Source organism: Phaethon aethereus (genome assembly GCF_964289735.1).
Source record: "Phaethon aethereus genome assembly, chromosome: 10".
In the NCBI taxonomy this organism is placed as follows: domain Eukaryota; kingdom Metazoa; phylum Chordata; class Aves; order Phaethontiformes; family Phaethontidae; genus Phaethon; species Phaethon aethereus.
Window position 1 is genome coordinate 18,590,836 of NC_138586.1, and position 22,644 is coordinate 18,613,479.

At 39.1% G+C, this 22,644-nt stretch overlaps 1 protein-coding gene across 1 annotated transcript in view; it reads right to left on the reverse strand.

Moving 5' to 3' along the window:
* Positions 1-20,961, reverse strand: part of DIAPH2 (diaphanous related formin 2) — a gene marked incomplete at both ends in the record, with an annotated part of 241,610 nt that extends 220,649 nt beyond the window's left edge. The window contains 2 exons of the mRNA XM_082004221.1: positions 1,531-1,563; positions 20,842-20,961. Coding sequence (XP_081860347.1) covers positions 1,531-1,563; positions 20,842-20,961 — 153 coding nt within the window. The remainder of the gene's footprint in view (positions 1-1,530; positions 1,564-20,841) is intronic.
* Between the last annotated feature and the right edge of the window lie 1,683 nt (positions 20,962-22,644).

Genomic DNA, 22,644 nt, shown 5'->3' on the forward strand with positions numbered 1-22,644 from the left:
TATATATACACACATACTCATTTTGAGAATGTTATGTCTGTGGAGACTTTTCTAAATTAACTATTTGCTTCAACAAATACTGTGTATTTGTTTCAGGCATTGAACAGCCTTATGAAGATGTGCTTTCATCTAACAGCAGCTTATGTAGGGTTACCAGTATCACTCATAGCAGCTACTGCAATCTCTATGAAGACATGTAAACCAAAATTTATATTTTCTATAATCAAACTACATCTGCGAGGTGTGAAAAGTTTAATGGAGCATTTCATTTGCAGGAAATTTGGATGCATTTTAGGTTAGTCCAGTCAGGAGTGAAGAAATTTGACCAAGTGCTGTGGAATATGGGGAAGAAAGAATCTTTCTTTTTTTTATTGTTTTGTTTCTTTTTCTTGGTTTGCTTTGGTTTTGTTTTTTGAAATCCTACAAGACTACCATAATTTTTTGAAGAGAAGGTATCCCTAGATAAGCTGCATGCCCTTTGAATTTCTCTGGAAGTTTTTTGTTTGTTTGTTTGCATTTTTTAGGGGAGGGGGGTTGGGTTTGGGTTTTCTTCTGCCTTAGAAGTCTTACATTTGTGGACAGAAACACATTACCTACAAGGATACTGCTAACGTCTTGAACAAGGCAAGAATTTTACTTTAATCCCATTTTTTCCTTATTAAAATAATTTATATACATTTTTTTAAACTAAAATTAGGGCACAGCCTATTGAGAAGACCAAAGATATGACACAACGCCTGAAAGGCAGTATTAGCCGATATACAATTGCAGTTCTACTGTTCACTTAGATTAAAATGCCCATTCAGCAGTGACCAAAAAAAAGCCATTTAAGATCAATTTCAGCATACCGTGACCAGTTTCAAGTATACCTTATCAATGACAAATTTGTTTAATCAGATTCCAATAGCAAGATCTCTTTAAAGCTATAAATGAATTTTCTACATGATTACTAGGTACAATTTCTTCATTTCAGACATATGTGATGATTAACTAAGTGGCCAGTGTGGCTTAACTGTTACATATAGAAGATAAAAGTTTGTAATTTTACTGAAACCAATTTTGATGTAAGTTTCTGTAAAAATACTTTGCAACAGGTTTCAAAGTATTCAGAATTATAAAGCTAGTGCTACTGAATACAAACTTCTTGTTTGACATACAGTACACAATTACCACCCAAAATGGTTCCACTTGAACTACGTGGCAACTAACTTTGAAGAATCACGGCAAATCCCTTAATGTGAAAAAGGAGGTCAAGAGAAATAACACTTGAACTGTTGAATAACAGTTTCAACATATCCACAGTATTACTAGTGTTCCGAATGTGGTTAAAGTGCTTCTCCAAATAGATGTCATTAATTGCTCATCAACTGAAGTTACAAATGAAGATCTTTTAAGAATAGTAATTCAGTTTTCTGAAATCTAATGCTTAATATCCTTATAAGAACATGTGACATTGTCCACAACCTTTGAAGTAAAATAGCATGCAGCGTGGAGTTACCATTGCAAATTAAGATGTTACAAAGACCTTACCACATCATCTGCCAAAGTTTTTATTTGAATATTCTATTAAGAAAAAAACACACACACAAATCAAAGAAAAAACAGTATTATCTACTGTTTCAAGAATCAAGAAGTCTGTATTTCATGTATTCTAACTTTAAACAGCACTTGAAATTTCAGTAAGCGTTCTAACAAAACTGCAGCTAAATGAGCACAGAAACTACTGTATTTTACGTGAAAAAGTAGGCTTGCATCTCATTTCACTTTGTCTTTTGACTATTTAACTCATGAACCTGAAACTTCATAGCTCTAGCACACCCCCTATTTCACAAAAGTGCAGTAAGATCTCTTAGAAAGCTTTCCAAAACAAACATGGACTACTGGACTTTAAACCGAGTCATCAGAGAGCTATATGACATTCTCAATTTTGACAGAGTTTTTGAGACTCAGAGAGTTGAGGAGAATTTCCTGTGCCCTACCTTCTTGAGCCTTCTGCCAATCTCTCCTTAACACTAAGTAATGTAAATTGATAGATGGACCGGCTAAAGCCAGTCTACTGATGAGGCACAAACCAGTCATTCTCCCTCTCTAGTACCTTCTCACTTTTTCCTTAACAGCACTAAAATCCTGCTGACAAAGATCACCAACATTACATTTTTATTCATGGCCAAAAAAGCAATCTATATTGCATACCAATATCACATCAAGGAAGCATTTGGTTAACAAACATTATTCATGACTGCTTGGTGTAAATTGAGCAGGCAACTAAGGTCTAGAACTTTGCCGGGGGCGGGGCGGGATCAGAGACAAAAAGAACTGTTGTATATGAAGAAGGGTGGTAGTTGATCTGTAATGACACAGCCCTGCAAGTCACTGGTTAGGAAACAGCAACCCTATTTTCTTGTGCAGCAAGGTTTCAGATTCCTCATTTATGCTCTCATCAGCCAAAATGATCAAGGTGCTTCTAATCAACAACCCATACCCCTGGTATGAGTTCAAATGTTATTGGAAATGAAGCTATAACTGTTCAACATACACCACACAACATTTTACTTCCCTTTAGTGGAAGATACTAATACACCATGCTCCTTCTAATTCTACTTTCTGTCTCTTGGCTACAATTGTCAATATTGTATTGCTGAAACAAAAAAATTATCAAGACTATACAAGCAGTGGAGGAGGCATCAAGGTGGGAAGGAAGGGCAATGTGTTCATACTTCAGGAGTGTAATGAAGATAAGTATTCAGAGGTATCCAGGACAGTGTGGCAGACTGACCCTGGCTGGCAGGTCAGTTCCCACCCAGCCACTTGCTCATTCCCACACCCCCAGCAGGATCAGGGAAAGAATCTGAAGTGCAAAAGGAAGGAAAAACTCACAGGTTGAGATAAAAACAGTTATCAAGTGAAGGGAAAAAAACAGTAAAAATAAAGAAACACATTATGCAAAAGCCATCACTCATCACCAGCAGACTAATACCTACACAGTCTCTGAGCAACTACTACTTTGGAAAAAACTCCTCCACCCCACTACCCCTGGTTTTATTGCTGAGCATGACGTTACATGGTCCGGAGCATCTCTCTGGTCAGTTCAGATCGGCTGTCCTGGCTGTGTCCCCACCCAACCTCCAGCCCACCCCATCCTACTCCTGGGCAAGGCACACTGAGAAACAGTAAGCCTTGACACAGGGTAAGCACTGATTAACGCTGGTGTTTTATCAACACTCTTTTAGTCACAAATCTAAAAGACAGCACTGTATTGGCAACTATGAAGAAAACTAACTCCATCTCAGCCTGACCCAGTACAGATAACTAGGATAAAATCTTTTTCTCTTACTACCGCAGATGTTGACATCAACCTTTCACCTTCCTAACCACCGAATCTCAAACTTCTTCCCAACAGCTACATCTCTCCTTTATTTTTGTTACCTGGACTTAGTATGGAGTTAAAAGAGGAAGTAATACTCTAATCTTTAAATCAAAACGAAGATATCCTTACTCTGGTAAATATATATTTTATTTTTAATGGAGATTATTGAGCAAGAAATCCAAATGAAGTAAAGCGTAACTATGACTTCAACCCAGAGTAAGCTGCATAAGCAAGAAGTTCTAAAACTCTGTATTCATTTTAGCAGTCACTTGTACTAGAAATCTTTTCATTCCCCCTTCTCATTTAAGTACTGCCAATCTCTCCCAGAACGTGGAACAGAATAATCTACTCCATCTCTACATTTATATTGCATTTGTCACTCAAACTTCTCTGGGCAATATACAGAATACTAAAGCAAGATATCACACAGCATTTTTTCAGACATCTCAAGCTCACTTCCCGGATCTCCTTATGGTGCATAAGCTACACTGCTGCCAGTAGCTACTCAAGATAAGAAACACATTTAACAGGTAGAAGAGAAACTACAAGCAGCTGAAGGCAGAGGCAAGGTAGTTATGTACCTGCAGGTTCTCACTGACACACAATTTTGACAGTCTCTTATACTAACAAAGAAATCACACTTCCAGTCTGATTGAAGAACATAAACCACAAGTAGTTTAGCTTCCCAAGGAGGAAGTTTGAGATACTGCATTTTTTATAGTCAGATTTCTAGCATTATTCTTTCAGCCATCAATAAGACAGCCAGAGCATCACAAGATGATAAGAAATCAACCCTCTCCTAGTTTGTTACAGACGCTAACTCCCCAATTTTAGAACCAGCCCAATGGCAAAAATTTTGCAGAAGTCTCTATGATAAAACATTTGCAGATAAGGCATACCAAATTAATATTTTTATATATATACACACAGATACAATTTAAGACAGCAGTATATAATCTCTCCGAGTTTTTAATATAAACACAAACAATGGAACTTCATCAACTCCCATATCAAAGAACTGTTTCCTATTGATTTACTTAGTTCTTCATTTAGGAGACACAATTGACAGCACCTCTCCCTTTCAAATGTAGTCCTTCCAGTCCATCAATAGTTAAAAGTATCACCTTCTATTTATTCCTCCCAACTGTAGTTTATTGTATGTATCCCACTACTTGCCTAAGTAGTGACAGATCATGGCAATAAGGCACACAAAAATCATAGCATATACTAATGCAACTCCATCACATTATTCTTTTATCTTAAAAGGTCAGTCTCAGCCATGTTAACACAAAAACAATACACAGATTTTCACCATAGTTCACTACATCTATTGGTATAAAACCCACTATTTCCTCATCCAAGCTCAGTTCAGGCTACTGCAGTAACAATGTCAATGTCAATTCAAAAATTAAATGACTTGAAATGATTGCATTAACTTTTAACACAAAACTAACAGCAAGTCTACTTTTTAAAAATCTTTTTCTAATTTTTATATTAATAAAACCTTCCAGATCATTTGAGCTTGCCATGAGTTGTAAATTAAGGTGTGTTTACATGGGTTGATTGATCTTTCCATTCTATTTAAGTATTACTTTGCCCTGTTCTTGTTACACTGACGACACTTGCACCAAAAAAAAATAATATCAAGAGCAATTCAGAGTTTACCAGATGTATGAAGAACCAGTGATCAGCTGGGTAGCTTCTAAATTTAACAGCAATTTTCACTCCACGGCACACTGCTCAGGTAAATCATGGTGTGCTACAATACCCACTTCTCCACACAAGCTACAGCTTCAGGCAACAGCTCTGACTGCTACTAGCAATCCTAATTTTCTAAGAGTAACAAATAGAAATGTGACCTTCTCTTAACTTTCTTGTTGTTAAACTAAGATGCTACGACCGTTTTCTAAAATTTACTACAACACCTGCAACAGACTTTGTAAAACTTGGCCTAAGGATAAGTGTTTTTAACTGTCTGCAAGTAAATTTGCATACAACCAGAAAGGGAATAACTTCCCATATGAGTACCTGAACGAAGGGAGTTTAGAGGGATAAAAGCCAAAACTGGTTAATATCTGCAAGTACAAAAAGTTGTACGCAATTTGAGTCTAGGTCTTACAGCCACAAAATAGAATTCATTCCTACAACTTCTGTTCTTCAGTACAGAGAATGAGTAATGTTCTGATTAGACAAATTTAACCATCTGTTAACATATTCAATTTTTTAATTAAATGTAAAAAGGTACCTAGGAAATTGTGAAAAGATACGTGAATCACATTAGCTGATGTGCAGAAACTAGAACTACACACCTATTTAGGACTTTCAAGATCTTTATCCATGACATTACTAATAAAATTAGTAAAATTATAATTATCAAAATGTTTGCTTTATAGCAATTGTTTGGCACTTCAAGAAGCATTCACCATGCTTTCAGAAAGAATTTGAAATTATTGTTGTAATCCATAGGGTACACCAAAAAGTTGAAATTAGCAAAACTAATAGTTTTGTTACTGTTGTTGCACATTTGCATTTGGTCTATATGACACTACATGGAAAATTCTTGCCTGCTTTCCAGCTGTTCACTTCACAAATTCCTTAAATATGTATTGTTTAAATTGTTAAACTAAGGCTTAATCTACAACCTGAACAGGACAATAAACATTCCCTGGGGCACCACAAAGGGAGACCAAGGAGCTTGTGAACACCTTACATCAGGCTGCTAAAATGAAGCTGGGAAGTCATCCATGTTGACAGCACAAAGGTCACACACAGAGAGCCAGCACTGTTGGACTGGAGGATGGCAGCCATCTTCCCAAGCAGGAAGCTGCCAACTACTCTACTTTTTTCCCCAGGAGACTGATCATCCAGACATGAGCAATACCAGCAAAAGAAGTTAGACAACTCATGCTAACTAAAGCCAGAGGATTACCAACTTGGGTGACTATTAACAGCAGAGGGCACCAATTCTTTAATCATAGCACTGGAAGACTGAGTGCCTCCGCACTGCTGCCAAACAGGAGGGAGGGGAAAACAGGCCAGAGGCACATCAATCATATTGGATCCTTGCCCTCACAAATGTCACCATCTGACCCCCAAGGGACGAAGACAAGGGGTACATACCTCCACACCATGTCTCTGTGCAAGGGGAACAGACAGACCCTAAGTAGCAGACTGGTTTGACTAAAAGAGAAGAGGTTGAGAGAAACTGAGATGGCTGCCTCATTTTTGTCTCATTGGCAGAACACTATCACACACCAAAACCAAACAGACTGTACAAGAAACTGCATTTTTCCAGATGACTTCAAAGAAGTCTTTACCAAAAAGCAAATTTATTCAGAAGTTTAAAAAAAAAAACTGTAAACAAACTTATATGACTTTATTACAGCAGTTTTGTAACTGAAGATATAAAGGAGTCAAGGAAGACAATTCAATTAACATTGTTTTGTTATTTGTAGCTCAAATTGCCATTATTGTTTTGCAAAGTTTGTTTCAGACAAAAATTTATTGGTGTTCATTGATAAGTAAGCTTTAAAAAAATAAGAGAAAAATTAAATGCTTCTTCCACAAGCTGCAGTTCCACCACAGTCTAAGCCAACGAAATTGCTGGTTGTAAGACAAAAGGGCAAGGGTGGCACCAGGCAGCAGGCCAGTTTTCAGTTAGACCTGCTTAGGCTATTGTAGAAACAATTTCAGAAAGCCTATTAGAAGAGGCAGTTTTCACATCAGCCAGTGCAGAGACAAATAATTTCCAGAGCTACTGCTAGAGTGCAAAGAGTTTCCATCAAGCCCCTGCACCAACCACATCAGGTAAGTTATCACTAAAGCAGCACCGGATCAGCGGAGTTCGTAACAGCTGTGCTACACGACTGGCAAGTTCTTTATACAGCACTTCACACAGTCAGGATCTGTTTCTTATTTTGATATCTAGTGATGATGCAAGACACATTTTCCTTTGAGCATCTTGGGAAAATGTCTTGAAACAGTATAGCATGCTTTTCAGTACAGATAAATTCTGCCTCTCTTCAGGATGCTTTATAGCTTCTAAATTCCTCACTTAAAACTAGCCAGTTTGCTAGTTAAAACTTTTACCAACTAGACTTTTGAAAGAGCCAAGTCATAATTCCGTTCATAAATTTCACAACAAACAATACTGCTTTCATGAAGCGCATACTAGCTTACCAGCCTAAATATGCAGGTTTAATGTTCCAGGAAATATTTAGCTAAGTAAGATCTTTACAAAGGTTTAAAGGCATGGCAAAACCTGTCCTTACAACAAAGATTTAAAAATTTTTATTTTAGTTTGAAGCTTTCATTTTTATTCAGAAATTCTAGCCATTGGTTTTAGTCCTTAATTTAGAAATGCGTGTGGCATTACATAATCATTAACCAACAGAAGGTTTTATAGGTTGTATCTTAAGCAACAAAACAACAACCTGAAACCACCAACCGCAATCCACACAAATAAGGAGGTACAAAACTGCATGGCTACGTGTCGTTCAGGCCCAAAAAGATGTAATAAAGAATCCTCCACTTGAAGAATTCTGGGCAGTCTGGCAGCCTTCTACAAAATAAGTGTAGCAGCAGAAACTGATACAGAGTTTCTGCACAGGAGCTACAGGTATCTCCAGGAAGACCTCAGCTGTTACGTCCAGCGTCTCATTTGCACTGGAACAGGTTAAGTATTTGCATAAAGAAAAGAAAAGGAGGAAGCCATATTTGACAATATCAAGACAGCATATGGGATTGCACCTACTGTCAGTGGTGTAAAAGGGGAAAATAAGTAAGGAAATTCTACCTCTTCACGTACTTGAACCATCAGCCTGAGCGTATACACTGCCACCATATACATTTTATCTAATAATCTTGGTAATAGATACATTAATGGTCTTTCTTGAAGAACACTGTACTTAAAAAAAAAAGAATTCAGATAGTTGAGTGCCAATTATGTTTCATGCTTTGCTTGATAAGAAAGCTTATTTCAAAAGCTGCACCTCCTAAGCTTCCTTGAGTAAAATGCTAGTAGATTAGAAGTGCATTGGAATAATTTCAAAAATCCTTCAATACACCCATGAAGCTTTCTATATATATATTTAGTGCCTGTAAAAAGTGCCAGATGTACTTGATCAGAGAAGCAGCCATCTGTCCAAGCGCTTGCTATTGCACTGGTACTGGGAGGGTTGCTTATATGAGCATATACTGTTTACCACACCTCCAGAAAACAAACCAGTTGGTATGGAAGAGAACTAGAAAGTGTTTTCTCCTAGGAAAACAGGATGAGATCACTTGCTAAACTAGTCACTTGAACAGTCATTGGATGAACTTCCGGGACTTAATTACAAATTAACATAGAAGAGCTCCTAGGTCAGTAAACGGATTGGTTAGATGCTTACAGTTCTGGTCAGACGCCTGTTGCTTTTCTGCCGAGTATGTCTGTCAGTACCTTGTTCAGCTCCCTATCTCTGCTGCTTGTTATTCAAAAACACAAGTCTTTGACTTCTGAGCTTTGAGGTTTTAGGGAGCTTGGCTTTTGCTTTTTTGGTATAATATTATTGTGAAGTGCTTTTTAAACATTCTGGAACAGTTCAACTTGAGAAACCATGTCAAAACAATTCTTGACATAGTAAGTGGAGACTTTATCTCAATTTTACACTTAGATACAAGCTGTGGATTTGAGCTCTTTGCTTTCAATGTAGCAGAACAAAGCCAGTTTTGCTAGATAGCAATACTTGATGTGCACAAAGTTGCTGTTCATCTTCCTTCCTTGTTCCAGGCTCTCCTGAGTGCAAGTGGCTGATCTTTTCATTCAGACACATTGTGAAGGTGCTCAGACTGAGTGAAAGCTATTATAAAGCTGTTTGGTCAATTAAGAGCAGTGAGAATAGGCCGCCTCCTTTTATACCTCACATCCTTAAGAGAGACAACTTTTTTATTGCGACAAGATTCATCTTCACTCTTACTGAAGTGCAGTCTTTGTTTGTTTTTTACCCTTTTACAGACATGCAGCCCTTTTAACTATAATTATATGCTTTGAACCTGGGATTAAATAAACCTTGTCTTGAAACCTAAGTTCTTCTTTCAAGATGAACCATGACCAGTTAACCTGACAGCAAGAGTTCTTTTGAAATAATTCTGAAAAAAAATGAAGCTGAAACTACTTCGAGAAAATACTTCAGTACTTTTGCAGAATTTTTTTTTTTTTCCCATCCCTGCTTACTTGCTTCCTACTTCACAGTGCATACAGGTATAGACGAACACCCCTGTACAAGTGACAGGCTCAATTTCTATATACTTTTCTTCCCGTTATATGCAGAGATAGTTTTGGGAAGATGCTTAACTGAGCATGCTGTTCGTTTCATGGAAAACCTCTTACTCTTGTGGGTACAGTAAACACTGAAATGAGTGTCATAGTCCATCTGACTTTTCCTCTGCTACCATTTGAGGAGACAATAAAACTGGTAGAATGTATCTCTGGGGAGCAAATCCATACACTGAAAAATAAAGCAGAAGACCCATAGCAAGTTACAAAAGTTGAAAGAAAGTGTACACTGTGAAGAGCTTCACTGGATACTGGGCAGCTCCTTGAAAATGGAGTATTTTACTTCTGATAGACTTTGAGGAAGTGAGGACATGTGAATTTACTTTGTTTGGGTTGTTTTTTAAATAGTAAGAAAAATCACACAAAATCCAACCAAAACACGGCCCACAAAGGAACTGGCAGTGCAAAGGATACAGTGAGCCAGAGGAGCAGGAATTACTTCTGAACATTATTCATTTTGTCTGTATCCAGCAGTCTTGGAACATATGGTCGCAGGGATCATGTCAACAACGTCTTAGAATAATGTTGCCTGTCTTCCAAGACACAGACTTCCTAGCAAAGAGCAAGTATTTGATCACAGCAGTATTTTACCCTGTCATCAAAAAAAAGTTGATTGAAAAAAGTTACTTTTTCTGCCCTAATAATAAACAATGTGATACTAAAACTTAGAAAAATAAGCAACACTGCTGCCATAGGAAGGAACTTTGGCTTTTCCTTTGAAGAACAGAAATTCTACATTGAGTAATTTCAGTGCACATGGACCACAACGTAAGTGAACAGTCAAAACATATTGGTTTAAACTGAATTTATGGCTGTTGTGATACACACAAGGGCTTCCTGTTCCTTTTCCTATTCTTTCCTGTTTATAACAGCTTCTCAAGAAGATTATTTGTCCTTCAGGGAAGTAGGAAATGAAGCAGCATGTGAATAGAGAAGAATTATATCACACATAATAATGAGGAAGCCAATGGTATCATTTGACTTCAGCACAAGTGACATTCCCCATTAAGAAGTAACAGAAATTCAGGACAATTACAGATGCTTGTAATGGGTTATGGAGAATATGTTATCTTCTGCTAAAGAAGAAAGCAAGCAAAAAAGATAGAAGTGTGGTATATGCTTAGGTTACCCATGAACACCCACATGAAGTTTATAAACATTTTCCCAAAAGTTCACTAAACAATGGTTTTTAAATATAAAATGTTAACTGATGTGATTACTGCTTATCTTAAAAGTCATTCAGGAATTAGTCTGAATCACAGAATATTGTAAACTAACCTTAATGGATTTAGGAAGCCTGTCTTATCTACCCAAGCTTTATCTGGAGTTCAAATGTGAATGCAATAAGAAAACTGCGTACCTGGTTTACAGACAGAAATTTTATCAAAGCCTACTGCTGTACTCTCTACCCTTCTAGTTTGGGAATGCCTCCACCAATCTGTAAATAAACTGGACAATGAAAATGAAACCGCACTGCTGGAAGACAGTAGAACAGTAGAAAATGGAAGACTGTAAAGGTTAGAGAGACTGCAGCAGACATGGCCTGCTATATTTCTAGCTCAGACAAGAAATTGTGTGCTGAATCAAAAGGAGTTTCCTCACCTCACTTTTTTCCGTTGATGAGAATAAAGCAGTGGCAGATCCACCTGCCACAGAGGAGTGGAAAGGAGGAACTGAAGCAGTTAAAGTGGATTGCCTGGGAGCAACAGCTTTTGCTGCCCCATTATAAGGTGACCAAAAAAAGAAAGCAGAACCTGTTTCTACAGGAATTAAGGCTGGCAGCAGTACCAGAAATAAAGCACTCAACTGACACCAAAGTCAGGATAAAAATCAGTTACTAGGTGCTTCAGTGTTGAAGCTTTGGTTGCAACTTCTGTCTCAAGTCTGATTATAAACTACCTTCTACTCATCTGCCATATTAATTCACAGTTTACTCAATCTGTGAGCAGCTAAGGCTCTTCACAGAATCATAGAATAGTTGGGGTTGGAAGGGACCTTTAAAGGTCACCTTGTCCAACCGCCCTGCAGTGAACAGGGACACCTTCAACTAGGTCAGGTTGCTCAGAGCCCCGTCCAACCTGACCTGGAACATTTCCAGGGACGGGGCATCTACCACCTCTCTGGGCAACCTGTGCCAGTGTTTCACCACTCTCATTGTGAAAAATTTCTTCCTTATATCTAGTCTCAGTCTACATTCTTTTAGTTTAAAAGCATTACCCTCTGTCCTGTCACAACAGGACAATCAAAGACCTTTTTATAAGCAAAGACTTGAAATTATTATGAAAACAGTTCTTACTGCATGTGAATTTTACTTCAGTGAATACACAACTAGATAGAAAAGCTACTGTATGGCTTACAAAGAGGGACAGACTCAGACTGAGGGATCTCTGTTAATTTGATGTCATGTACTAACTTTAGAACTTTGACAGCTGACATGGGGTTACCCTTTGATATTGTATTTAAATATTTGTTTTTAATGTACCCTCTAGTGGCTGGCACAAAATTTAAAATGTACATGGCTTCAGTGTATATGCTGAGCCTGATACAGTCATCTTTTTTCTTCTTTATGCAAATACTTACCTGTTCAATGCAACTGGAACACTGCAGGTACCCATCTCAACTATTAATAACTGTCAAGTTCTTACCTAGTCCTGCACTCACGCAATTACAAACCCAAACATCCAGCACAGTTTCATTATGAAGCCACACTATTTCAGAAGTTACTTAATTTTTATAGGCATAAAAATAATTCACAGCAGGAGAATATGGAGAACCAAAATGTAACGGGAAAGCAGGAAACTCTATACTGTACAAGAACTAAGTACCTCAATCTGTTGTTAGGAGTTTAGAATCTAATGAATCTCACTTTGACTTAGTATTTGTTCCTCACAAAGTTACAGTCATTAAAAAAAAAACAAACACCACAGGCATCTTGAAAGGTCACATTCTAACAACCATCATTAGCTCTTATCACAGTAAGAAAGAATAATAGACTGCAGAACTAACATTTTTCTTGACCAAAGTACTACTTTTGTCTTGTTCAACCATCCCCGAGAGACCAACATGATTTTATGCAGACACACTTATAAACACATAACTAATTAGTTGTGACAAAAAAGTACCGTCAAGAACATTTAAGGTCTGTCGTTATTTCCTCTCATCTTCATGCCTAAATATGCATTATGATGCGGTTTTGTTAATGTAATCACATACAGGACAAAGTTATTAATATTTGACTAGCTACTCCCTGAACAAAAAACCAGGAGAGAATGGGCCTGTGGACCTTCAGGACAACCTGCATCCATCCACCAGTACCTTTACTGTAATTCCCTTGGCCTGCATAACCTAAAATTACAGTTGCTATTTTATTGGCTGTACAGCTACAGTCCCATAGCCCCAAATGGTGGGATTCTACGGTACTATTCCCAACTGTCTCAAACCTAACTTTTTTTATTTAGAAATCTGTTCTAAACAGTACCATTACTCTGAAAGTTTCACATTCCTCAAGCAAGTTCTCCTGTTTTCACTCTCACATAAAAGGGTAAACTAAATATGTTAATTAGGTTTCATTATAAAGAGATAACTTCATATTTCCACTACAATTTGGAGAACAGTAAGAGTATGTTTGTTTAAAAAAATATTTATAAACACACAAAAGTCACTGAGGAAGATAAGGCAGGATTCTTGTCAATTATGTTTCATCAGCTGGTGACTTTTACACTTTCAAAACAAGTTTAAACACATTTAAGTGTTATGAAGTATAAACTGAAAATATTTTTGGTCATAAAAACATTTTTCTATCCTTGATGTCCTCCATATCTGATAACACTATGCAACAAAAACTTAGAAGCAGCAAACATTCAGCATACCTAATAGTTTCTCCAATACCTTCTTGTCTCCAGTGATGTACTCTGGGTACAACTTAAAGGACCAAGAAGGGAACCTTACAAGAAAGTCACCCATCACATGCATCACCTTGAACTTCCCCTTCTCCCACTCTCCCCCAAAACAGTCCAAAATTAATACAAAACTACAGTTCCCTGTCTACACAGGAAGAACCCATATATATTAGAAACTCTTAAGAACATTTTAGTATTATATAATAGAGAAAGTGCAGTGATATTACTGTGGAGTAAGGTGGAGGTACACTACACCTTAAGACCAAATATCACCACACCCAGGTGGACCAAATACCTTCAGTAGCTGTATCAAACCATACAACATTTTCCATGCCTGGGCTTGTCCTGGAATTGAACTTACAAGGTATTTCTCAATTCCTGTAAGTCTGTAAGTCAGATGAGTTTATGGTTTCTATCACCATGTAGGTTACCATATCATTTATTGCCATGCCAGATCCTTTTCAGATCTGCCCGTGTGCATATACAATGTGCTGCTTTCACACCACATCCAACTAATTATGTATCACGAGAAGATGTCTGAAAAGCAAACATAATCATAATTTAATACTAATGGATAAACTTTAGACAAACCAAGAGAAAAGGACTAAATCTAGTGTGCTGTAACACCAGTTTTATTAGTTCTAGTAAATAGTCAAAGAAGAAAAAATAAAGGAGGTGTTTTGACTAGTTCAGTTTCATGATCCTGTTTGTCCCATTGCCACCTAAAAACTTAAGTCAATAGAGCACCACAGTGGGTATGCACACTGCTTAAGCCTACACTGCTGCCTCAAAAAGCTGATTCTTTAATTGACATCCCTTTCTTCCATAAAATTAATAAATAGTTACCAAGTAGAATATAATCGCTTTGCAGACTGCGTTAGTACTACTTTTGTCACGATTCAGCTTACCTACCTATTAGCAAGGAACACTTGAAAGTGGGAAACCTAAAGGTGCTGAATCCACCAATACTGTAGGAAAGAGCTACTTGATTCATAAGATCTTAAGTAAAAGATCAGTTTGATACAAAAATAAGATGCAAGTTTAAGACAAGTTAGCTTTATCTACCTGCAACTTTATAAATTTCTACAAAAAATACTACAGAAAGTCTTTGAACTGTTAATCATAGAATATTTCTGTTTGGAAGGAACCTTTAAAGGTCATCTAGCCCAAACCCCCTGCAATGATCAGGGACATCTTCAACTAGATCAGGTTGCTCAGAGCCCCGTCCAGCTTGACCCTGAGTGTTTCCAGGGATGAGGCATCTCTCTGAGAAACCTGTGCCAATCTTTCACCTCCCTCTTCTCTCAAAAGTAACTGTTCTACCACCATATCCCTTTATAACAAAAAAAAACTTAGCTCCTCCAAAATAGTTACTGAATGATTAAAAAAAAATACTGAATGAAATGAATGACCATGATGTACAAATTAAATGAATGCTTTTACGCAGTTCCTTACAAGTAATTTCCTAACTTCCTGTGGTTTAAGCTTGAACAAGCATACTGATGAATAATCAACTGAAATTGTCAGTTGCTTCAGCAGCAACCACCATTTCTTGTTCTATATTACCTCCAAATTTGCACAGGGATGAAAAGAATTAGAGGAAAGTTATTAGCCATTATTGCTTACCTCTGAAGAACTGCAACTGATGCAGAAAAGATCAAGTCATCTTGTAACCAACTGAACGTTTTGGGTCATGAGCAATGACAGTATCATTAGTATGCTTTTCAGGATACTTTTAATTCAAAAAACAAAGTTCATCTTCAATAACTGGTATATTCAGCAGCACAATACTTAAAATCTCAAAAAGCATCACTTCTATTTGATATGCCCACTGTCAGTTCTCACTGTAAATGTCTTTCACATTGCCTAGGCGGAATCTGCTTTGTTTGCAAAGCTTCCTGTATTGTACAGAATAGCTCTACAGTTTTGTCATACAAGCAGTAGTTCAGGAAGTTTAATTACCACAAGCAGATAGGCTTATCACTGCATCTATCGCCTCATTTAAACAGCATCAATACCAATCCACATTAAAAGCTAAAGCATTTACCCCAACATCGGCACCAAGCATGCTCTACGCTACCATATCAGAAGTAGTGCCTGATAAGTATACTTTTCAGCAACAGAAGAAGTTTTCCCCAAGACATTAATTTTACTCATCAGTAACAGTTCCACCCTGACTAACTTCACTTGCTGGATATCTTGACTTTGATCTAATAAGGCCAAGGGTCTTCTAAAACACATGCATTTCAGTTCACTTTTTCCTTAAGCATCCACTTGAAGTAGGAATCCTCTACAGGCATGCACTGATTTTACTCAGAGACACTATGATCTCAAATGTAACACATTTCATTCATTTGCCAAGAATCTCTGCTCAACCTGACTCATAGTTCACGTATGCACTATACAAACATCTGAACAAGTCACGGGTAAAGAGCACGTTATCTCTCCAGAGGAGAATGACATCAAACAACCTCAGGAGTCAAAGGTGATGGCACGATGTAGGTCCTGTAGCACATAGCCTGCCTGACAGTGACAGATACCACTGACATGTAATTTAAAGTACCCATTAACTCATGCACTGATATGGGTGGAGCAACATAGCTGGGAAACTTATCCTCCCAAGCACACTCAGTTTACCTTTGTTTTTTAAGCTAATTGATAAAAGATTTTATTCCACTGTTTGACACTAGTTTATGGCACATTAGTTGGAACATTTGGGTTCATAGCTTTTGATTAATATCAAAACTCACAGGGTTTAAAAGACTTCAGTATTAAGCATGAACAATTTCTGCTTTTAAAACAAGTATGAGTGGTTCCTTGTTGGATCTATCACCAAATCCACTTGCTCTCCAATTAAATAAGCTCTCTCTTACCCCTCAGAATTTATTTCTCATGTTATACAAGATCTTTCCTCCAATCTACTTTTAAAGACAACATCACACTGAGAAGACAGCCCCTTTCAGAAATTTAACTGTAGCTAAGTGGAGTATCTGTCACTGAACAACTACCACACAAACCTGAAGCGAACTTGGGGGTAATGAAGCATGCTTTCAGCACAGCACCAGCCACTACATGCACAAAACTATTTCTACTTAGGCTAATACTAAACTGACATGATATATTATTAACTTTAAAGAAAAAAAAACATTGGCCCTATTAACTTCTAGTTAGCCAGTGTTCTAATCATCAGGAAGCACCACAAATCCTGTTATAACACCTCTCTTCAAGTACCGATTCATAGAACCACAGATGTTTGAAAGGATCTCATTCCTTTCTCAGTTTAGTCCAAACCCCTGCTCAAAAAGCAGAGTCAGCACCAAATTCAAACCAGGCTGCTAAAGGCCTCGTCCAGGTTTCCAGATCTTGAAAACCTCCAAGGACAGGCATTCCAGTGTCTCTGGTCAACCAACACTCAATCATCCTTTAAATGATTTTCTCCCCTTATACTCAGTCTCCTGTCCAGTAGCCTCTTCTGCTCCTTTTTATGACCTCTGTCTCCCATTCTTCTGCCATTAACATCTGTAAAAAGCCTGGTTTCAATTTCTCACCTCAAAAGATGAATGACTTGATAAGACTTTGGGTTCAGCTAAGCTATGATATATACGTCAAAACAGACCTGACACTTTCAAGCACTTACTGATTTCCTAGGTACCCAACAGAATTATAGACTTGCCCTGTGATACTGCAGTATTAAGGAGAGCAAACAACATCTAAGTTAAGGATTAGCAAACATCGGAATCCCAGCAATCTCCCTGACAACCTTAATTTAGTCTGTTTCCCCTAGTATAATGAGCATACTTTCAAACAAGCAAAACAAGCACATTGCCAAACTGAGTTAAGAATGTAACTGCTCATTGCCATCTCATGCCAGCCTATTCTCAGGGCTGGCATGAAATCAGATGATTGTTTGCCAAAACAATTTATTTTTTTTTTTCCTGCCCATTTCATCGTAAACAAAAATAATGACAAAAACACCAGACACTCATTCCCACCCCCAATCCTTGTGCCAGCAAAAAATGAGGGGGGAAAAAAACGAATGAAATGAGAGCTCTTTCAGCAGCTGTGAAGTGACAAGGTGCTCATAAGACAAATATTAAATTTTAGAAAAATACTCCAGTTTACACACTACTAGTATAAAAACTGGAACTAAATTCTCATTGTGCAGTTCTGTCACATTCAACAAATCATACGATCTTCAATTATTTGTGTGCATAACTATAAATCAATTATCTTACAGAAAAATACTTTAAATCATCACTTTCTTTTATAGCACAGTTCCCCTCTTGATAGCCTAGTCTTTCTTTCTGTCAATCAGGAATAAATGTCATTCATAAGGCTTCAGTCCTTAAAAAAATTGGGGGGGGGGGGGGAGCACAACGACAAAAACACCAAACCACTGCAGGCCAAGTACCATTGTCTAGCTTTTACTTTCAGATGGAGGGGATGGGGAAACAAAAAACGTCCACCTTCTTGTTCTTCTAGAGTCTCTCTTCCCCCAAAGTAATGATTTCAGCTTTCCCAGCTCCCTGTCATCTAGAGCCATTTTTAGTCTATCATACCAAAATCATTCCCCTAGACTTCTTCCCAATGAGTTGCCTAATTTCAGCTGCTATGCCAGGAACTAAAAATAAATCTTCTGTTATGCGTAGCTGCACACCCTCTCCCACCAAGCCCCTGTTCAGCACTCTGCTTGATGTGTGAAATAAGTTCTGGAAAAGACATGCTCCTCTCAGCACACTATAGAGTTCCTTGAATTATAAGCAATAAACCGACAGAGTGCAGGTTGATTCATCTCTATAACTCTACTGAAACTTGATGAATTTTAGGTTGTGAAGCTGAAGCAAGAAAATCTCCACACCAAACTCCGAAAAGCTTTGCGTAAACTTGGTGACAACACTTGCACAAATAGCGTGGCTTCCCTTACTGAAGTCCCCAATGCACCTTCATCTTGTCTCCACAGTGAAGAAAGCAGGGATGAGGTACAAGTAAGGTTACTCTCCGAGTACCTAAAGATATTGCAAGCCTCAGCAGAACTCATGCCTCATTCAAAATTAAAGCCTGCAAAATTTAGTAAGATTGTTCTCCTTAATATATATATATTCTATATATATTCTTCTCATATTGTGTTCATCCTTATTATAAAGGACAAAGTCTTTCCCTGATTACAGTCTTGTTCTTCCCTCACAAACCCACGGCAGTTTCTGATAAATCTGGCTGTCCACTCACACCGCCTCAACTTAAAACACATCTGAATCCCATTCCTTTTCTTACTCAGAGGTAAATCCCTCTTCCTGCCAGTTTTATATACCATTTGTGTACATCATGTCCAGAATGAAAAAATTCTTCCTCATTCAATGCAGTCACTCAATTACATTGTAAGAAGCTAGTGACTTCAACTGAGGGCAAAACTATCTTTCAGAAGGTACCTGGTTCAAGCAACATACCACTACTCTAACCCACATTGCTGCTGGATCATCTCCTCAAGAAAGAAAAGCATATGACTGCACACAAATTGTACTTTTTCCACTAAAAGTAACAAGACAAGTCTCCTCTAGTGATTCTAGAATAACTGAAAAGTACATGCAATTGAAATAGTTGTCCTGTTTAACCCAATTTTGAGCTCATTTCACCTAAATTTTTTAAATTATGTATTTCAGAACAAAGTGTTCTCCTCTGCTAGAGCAAAATTCAAATTTGTGTCCACAGCTTCCAATAGAACCACTTTCCTCTGTGATTTTTAAGCCAGTTCCGTGCAGGCATCTTCAAGCAGTCTTCCTAGCTACTTTAGCTAGGAAATAGTAAAGGCAGTATAAACATAAACAAACATCTTGTTTATATGAAGAAGTTTGTTTATACTTATCTTATGCAAAGAAGTACGAGTTTGTTTCCAATAACACCATAAAACAAAATAAGACATAGTATTTGGTTACCCTTTGCTAAGGTATACATGGTCACTTAATACAAGCACACTTCAAGTTATTCAGTATTCCTCCTTTCCTTTATCCTTTTAAATAATTGTAACATTCAGTAATTTTTCAATGCCTAATAAGTTATGAATTTAACACCTTCCCCGCATGTATTCTAACTAGTTTTCAGTGACAAAAAACTCCCACAGTTCTCAGGCTGATCAGCCAGAGGCTCTGCTGCACTATACTGAATGAAAGGAAGACAAGGTGGGAACACTTACATATTGACTTAGTTTTATCACTACCTGTGAACACCCTTGCATAGATTAAATAAACTGTTTTTAACAATTACAAACTTTTAAAAGTTTGTAACTAGTACGCTGTTCAATGACAGAAGTCAGGTAAGTTTGAAGTGTCTGCTACACTGCTGCTCTTGAAAATCCACCAGAACACTTTAACTTGATTCAAAGTTAAAGCAAATGAGTGTAAGTAATAGAAGTGAACAACTAAAGGCAAACACTATCATATTAAGTGGTTTTGCTGCTACTGCATTTAGGAAGCATGATACAACCCAGTGCTGTTGGCTCTGAAACGTTCCTACATTTCAAGTTATCAGGTCTGTAAATAGAAATATCTTCTTTTAAATCAAAAAGGGTTGACACAATGAACAAACTCTACAGTCCTAAAGAGGATTTGCATGCTCAAAAGCTCGTCAGATCTTTCCAAAAAGACTGGACAACATCCAAATTTTTAAATTATTTCCGCATTAAATCAGAAGTTCACTTGGGGAAGCACGCCGTTTGCATCATAGCCTATGATATTCCGGATGCTTCAACGCAGACAGAAAAACAGAACCTAACACCTGTGATCTCTCACTCACAAGGTGAACAGAACAGAGGTTACACCAACGGCTCCTGCTAACAGGCCAATGTCGTTACCGCACCGCACCCCTCCCCAACGGCATGGCCCTCGCAACACCCCGCCGAGAGGCCTCCCCGCACCGCTCACGGAAGCGATGGGCACTCCCGGCTCCTGCCAGCGGCCCCCCCGCTGCGCGACCACGGCGAGGCCTCAGAGCGCCGCACGCCCCACTCCAGCTGTCACCTCCCTCTTACAGACAGCCCCCCAGAACCGCCACGGGAACTCACGGGATGGTTTTATTTTGTTTTGTTTTTAAATACTTTAATTCCTGAAAGCCCGGTACCCCTCAGGCCCGGCCGCACGCCCCTCCAGCCCACATTCTCTAATTGGGAAGCAACAACACGGCATCCGAGCCCCCTCCTCCTCCTCTTCCTCCTCCGTCTTCCTCCCCGTCCCCAGGCCGCCCCCTGCCCAACCCCACAGCTCGCTCACCAGCTTGGGCTTGTTCCGGCTCTCCTCTTCCGCGGCGCGCCCACTCCGCTTCGGGTTCATCCTGCCAGAGCTCAGCGGCTCCTCGCCGCCGCCAGCGCCCGGAGCCGCCTGACCCTCCATCCTCCCACCGGCCCTACGCTCCAGCAGAAACCCCCTCTCTCACCGGGGCTGTAAGCCTCAACGCCCCATAGGACCGACACACACCACCGGGCGTCTCCCCGTCCCCTCCCAGCCGCAGCTGGAGCAGTTCCTGGTCCTGCTACCCGGCCGCCTCCTCCCAATCCACCGCCTCAGAGACGCCGAACTCCTCCACGCATGCGCGCCGCCCGGCCGGCGTTGGCGCGCATGGGCGCGCGCGGCGCGCATGCGCCGCTAGGGAAAGCGGAGGCAGCGGTACGCCGCCCGGAGGGCGGGAGCCGAGAAGGGCTGGCGGTGCCCGTCCGGGAAATGGCGGAACTCGGGGGCGTTGAACAGAAACGCCCACTGGAAAGGTGAAGTGTGGAATAGAACTGGCCGGCCCTGGCTGTGTCCCTATCCCGAGGGTTCCCAGCTGAATCGTTCCTCAGGTTGCTGGGAGGAGTGAAAGGCCGAGGCTGGTGCTTGGCCGTCTGCTTTCAGACGGAGTTGGCCTCTCCGTGGGCGGGCAGAGAGCTGAGGCGGCCGGAGTCCGCTGTAGTAGTATGGGCTTTCGAGAAATCGGGACATGCTTGTGAGAAAAGCCTTGTCTCCATCGGATCTTCTTCACGCAGCAGCTGCTGGGCGCCATGTGCAGTGTGCCCAGGCACTTCACACACGAAGGGTTTTCTAATGAGGTGGCTCTGACTTAAATATGTTCCCCTGTATTTTATTTTGGAAACACCCGACTCACAAGGGATAACTGTGGTGTTTTAACTAAAATTCAACTATTATTACCACAAACAAAAGAATTATTTTTTTCTCTCAAATTTGAGAATTCCAGTCCCCAGTGACTGAGTCATCTACATGTGCTGATGGTTCACAAAAATGAAAAATTACTTACTCTGTTTCAGAGGATTAGAGAATCACTTTGGCTGAGACTCACTATGTAAACTGAAGGTGTCTCAGCATGGATGTATCAGTGTGGATAGAGGAAACAAGGACCATGCCTGATTATTACAGGGCTCCTGTTGACAGATGTCTTTGTGTTAATATAACCGTTATTTTATACAGAGAAAAAAACGCATTTTGTGTTGGTATAGCTGAATCTATGCTTGGTAAGTTATACTGAGAAAACAGTCATGAAAACAATTGTGATGTGTTGTTTTGGTGGGACAGAGCAATCCACAAATCTTTGGAGTTCAAATTTAGATACAAACGTATTACTTCATTCCCTCTAGAAAAGGATCCTGACTCAGCACTGCTCCCACAGTTGGCTTGTTCTTTAAAAAAGGCAAACGAGGCCCGTACAGTGAATTTTCACTGTCTCTGTCTAATACATGCATAATTAAAGCATGCCCAAGATTCATGCAGCTGTCTGCATTTCTTGTGACTCTGAGGCTTACCTGAGTAATAGATGAAATAATGAAAAAAAAAGAATCCAAGAGTGAAAACCTGTTGATAAAACCTGACAATACCAGCTTTCAAATAAAAAGACAGCTCTAAAACTTGTAGGGGTCTTAAAATCGGAGTAGAATCTTTGTAGCAGAAGTTAGTAGATAATAAAATAGGCCAGCTCCATCAAGCTGCTTACTTCTAAACTTTCCTTTGGGATGCACCTGTTCTTTCTAGTGCAAGCTTTCCTTTTATTTAATTTTGCTGATTTTAACAGAAAGTATTTGGGCACAG